Source organism: Cyprinodon variegatus, unplaced genomic scaffold (genome assembly GCF_000732505.1).
Source record: "Cyprinodon variegatus isolate N-32 unplaced genomic scaffold, C_variegatus-1.0 Scaffold1295, whole genome shotgun sequence".
Taxonomy (NCBI): Eukaryota; Metazoa; Chordata; class Actinopteri; order Cyprinodontiformes; family Cyprinodontidae; genus Cyprinodon; species Cyprinodon variegatus.
The window spans coordinates 60,172-63,552 of NW_015151748.1; the positions used below are offsets into that span (position 1 = coordinate 60,172).

A 3,381-nucleotide genomic window follows, 5' to 3' on the forward strand; every position below is an offset into this window, starting at 1 on the left:
AAATACTGTTCGCCTTTACCTGATAAGTCCTGGAACATCGACTCCAAACGGCACCGGACCCGAGGTGGTCAGGACAAAACGGCCGCTGGGATTCTGGATCTGATTCTTCAGAAAAAGGGAAACCTGAGACGAAAAGGCAGATTAATTATTAGCCTAAATATGTTTTTTCTTCTGTGGAGTTGATCAAAAGCAGGACTGGACCAGCAGAGGACTCACCCGTACGTGCATCTCTTGGACAAATATGAGCAGAGTTTGTCTGAGGAACTGGAGTTCTCCTTCTGATAAGCCGGAGTAAACCTCCAGGAAGAGGAGATGAATGCGGCGTTTATGGCAAACCAGAGTTGGTTGGACTTTAGGAAGCATGAAAAGATCCACAGCTATACCTCAATGATTTTCCTGTGGGTCTCGTTCACCTGGTTCAGGACCACAGGAGTGTCTCTGACCATCTCTCTGATGGAGTCGATGTGATTGTAGGAGATGAGCAGAAGGTCTCTGGGCCGAGGACAAAGGAAGAGCTGATATTTGAAGGCCATGATCATCAGCTCATAAAGCTGCAGGATGAAGAGGAGAAATGGAAAAGCAGTTTAAGGACAGAAACCATTGAAAACACAGAAAATCCTGCAGACAGGTTTTCCTTTCAAGCTTCAGAACTTCTGAAGTTCATCATAGCACTGAAACAGCTCTGGTGAAAGTCACTAATGATATTCTCATGGCCTCAGATAATGGACTTGTATCTGTGCTCGTCCTGTTGGATCTCAGTGCTGCATTTGATCCAGTTGATCAGAATATTCTTTTAGAAAGACTTGAATATTTTGTTGGAATTAAAGGAACAGCTCTAGACTGGTTTAAATCTGATCTATCTGATCGAATTCAGTTTGTTCATGTTAATGATAGATCTTCCTCACGCTCAAAGGTTACCTGTGGAGTACCACAGGGATCAGTGCTAGGACCAATTCTCTTTACTTTATACATGCTCCCAATCGGTAGAGTTATTAGACAGCATGGGATTAATTTCCACTGTTATGCTGATGATACCCAGCTATATCTGTCTATAAATCAGTCACTTCATTTGGATGGGATTAAACTGATTTCAGATAATAAAGTAAAAAATCTTGGTGTTATTTTTGATCAGGACCTGTCATTTAAATCCCAGATCAAAGAGGTTTCTAGAATTTCCTTCTTTCATACTTCCCTGAACGGCGTAAACCACCTAGTCGGTCGTATTTCTGAGTGTCTCGTCTTTGGGGTGAAGCAGTTATTGTCTCAGCGTGTTGCCCGGTTTGAAGTTCACAGGGATCTGATGCTGGTTTAAAATCCTCCTGAGTTTTTCAGAGACTCCAGCAACATAATAATAAGCATATAAATTGGGTAAGTAAATAAGATGTGCGAATGGATGAGGTATATTTACTGTTAAAATAAGATAACTAGATCAGTTTTCCTTGAAATAGGACAATAAAGTCTTTTTTTATTTTAAAAGTAAATTGTCTTGTTACATGGGAAAGTGTCCCACTTAACGCCTAAATTCAAGAATAAATTCCCTTATTTTAAGAAACAAAGTACTAATTTAGATTTTTACATTTTTTGCAGTGCTGCTGACCTTCGCTAATAAAACCCAAACGGGTTCATTCCTTCTGGTTCTGGGAGCTGAACTGTCCGATGATTGGTTGTCTCTCTTGTTGAAGGAGCTGCGCTCCCTAACTGAGCGCTGAGACGTGGAGAGAAAGCTGTGGGTGTCCACCACCTACCCTGTCCATGCTGGCCGGGTTCAGCCTCATGATGGATGCGTGCGCTAACCGGGTCAGCACCGTTTTCATGGTCCGGTGTGAATACAGCTGCTGAGGTTTCAGGAGTTCATCCATGAAGGACTTACTGAACATGGTCCCAACGATGTCGTTCAGAACTGAGATTCAGCAAGGGACAAAAAGACAAAGTCCTTCAAATGGACGGGATCCTCTAAATGGACATTTATTCATCCTCTGAGCTGCTAAGGAACAACGTCTAAAGCCTCATCTGTCAAATAAAGCTAAAAAAATGATTTATTTCATGAAAACAAAGCTGAACTACAGACTAAAGTTCTGCAGTGACACAAATGTTCTGGTTCTACGACTAAATCGAATCTGTTTTAAAGCCCAGAATGATGAACTAACTTCACATCAGTCCATCAGGAGATCAGCAGCAGAAGCTGTTAAAAGGACAGAAGCCATTGTTCTGGTTCTGGTTCTGGTTCCACCCAAAGAACACCGCCAGAAAACTGCTGCTGAGAACATGGCAGCAGGTGGAAGAGTTTACTAGATCATCAGGGAATTAAAACCAGAAGTTTAGCTGTAGAGAAGAAGCCTGAGGACATCAATGAAGGTCCAGCTGGCTGGACAGGACACTATGAGACGGGTACCACCAGTGCAGAGCTTGCTAAACTTTAGCAGCGGGTGGATGTGATGCTTCATTACTGAACCATCTTGATCCAATCAAAGAGCAAGAAATAACAGTGGGTCTCCATCAGTAGGGATTAGGTCCAGAAGCTGAGAGAGGCTTCCAGAAGGAAGGAAGAAGAAGAATCGACTCTGGGAATAATCAGTCTGAGAACATGGAAGCCATAAAACTAAATATTTGTGTTACTGCAGAAACGTTTGCTCAATTAAAGACCTGAGTCACTCTAGGAGGAGGGAACTAACCAGTCCTACAGAACGATCATCTCATACCTCTCCTTCTGTCTCCTTCTGACCAAACTCCTGCAGAGCAGAGATGGAACAGAGGGAGTCTGTTGTTAAACAAGCTGAGCTAAAAGGTAGACATGTAGGCGTTCATCAGCTGGAGCTCCAGCCACACCTGTCAGGCAGGCCTACCTTTCTCTGACCTGTCCTCAGACGTGTTGTTGGCCTGCAGGCGCTGGTCCAGGACGTAAAGCATTTCCCCTCCCAGATTTATAAAGACCAGAGGCAGAGTCCTGATGGACATCCTGCTCCGCCTGAGACAGGTTTACCTCCCAAAAGCTAAAACGGGGGCAGAGGTCGGCGCTCCCTGTGGACGCTTCCTCCTGTCATCTGAGCAACAGCTTCTGCTCGTTCTGGTTGCAAAGCTCCACCTGAGACGGCTTCATGTTAGCGTCTAAACTGATCCAGCTTCTCTCTAAGATGCAACAGGTGGTCAGGAAGAGGATCAGCAGAGGTCAGCCTCAGGCTTACTGGGAGGATAAAGAGAACATGGAGGCTGAAGCACAACCAGAGGGGAAGCTACAGGCTAGCTGTTAGACAGGAGTCAACTATGCTAAACACATGGCAAGGTTTGCTGTTATGATCAGAACAGTTTTACTTTAACATCCTGGCTGCTGCGGGTCACGTTGTCACAGTTTAAATAAATAAAGCAAATGCTTCTTTTTCACAT

At 44.1% G+C, this 3,381-nt stretch overlaps 1 protein-coding gene across 2 annotated transcripts in view; it reads right to left on the reverse strand.

Annotated features, from left to right (window-relative positions):
* The window catches only part of LOC107102674 (protein OSCP1-like), a 6,140-nt gene extending 2,814 nt beyond the window's left edge, over window positions 1-3,326 (reverse strand). The window contains exons 1-5 of one of the 2 annotated variants that reach the window (XM_015402068.1): window positions 2,673-3,326; window positions 1,746-1,900; window positions 384-551; window positions 217-297; window positions 20-123 (exon numbers count right to left, since the gene is read on the reverse strand). In XM_015402068.1, the coding sequence (XP_015257554.1) occupies window positions 20-123; window positions 217-297; window positions 384-551; window positions 1,746-1,877 (485 nt within the window). In that variant the 5' untranslated portion in view covers window positions 1,878-1,900; window positions 2,673-3,326. Of the gene's footprint in view, window positions 1-19; window positions 124-216; window positions 298-383; window positions 552-1,745 lie in introns of both variants that reach the window. The other variant, XM_015402067.1, reaches the window with a different exon arrangement.
* Window positions 3,327-3,381: the final 55 nt, after the last annotated feature.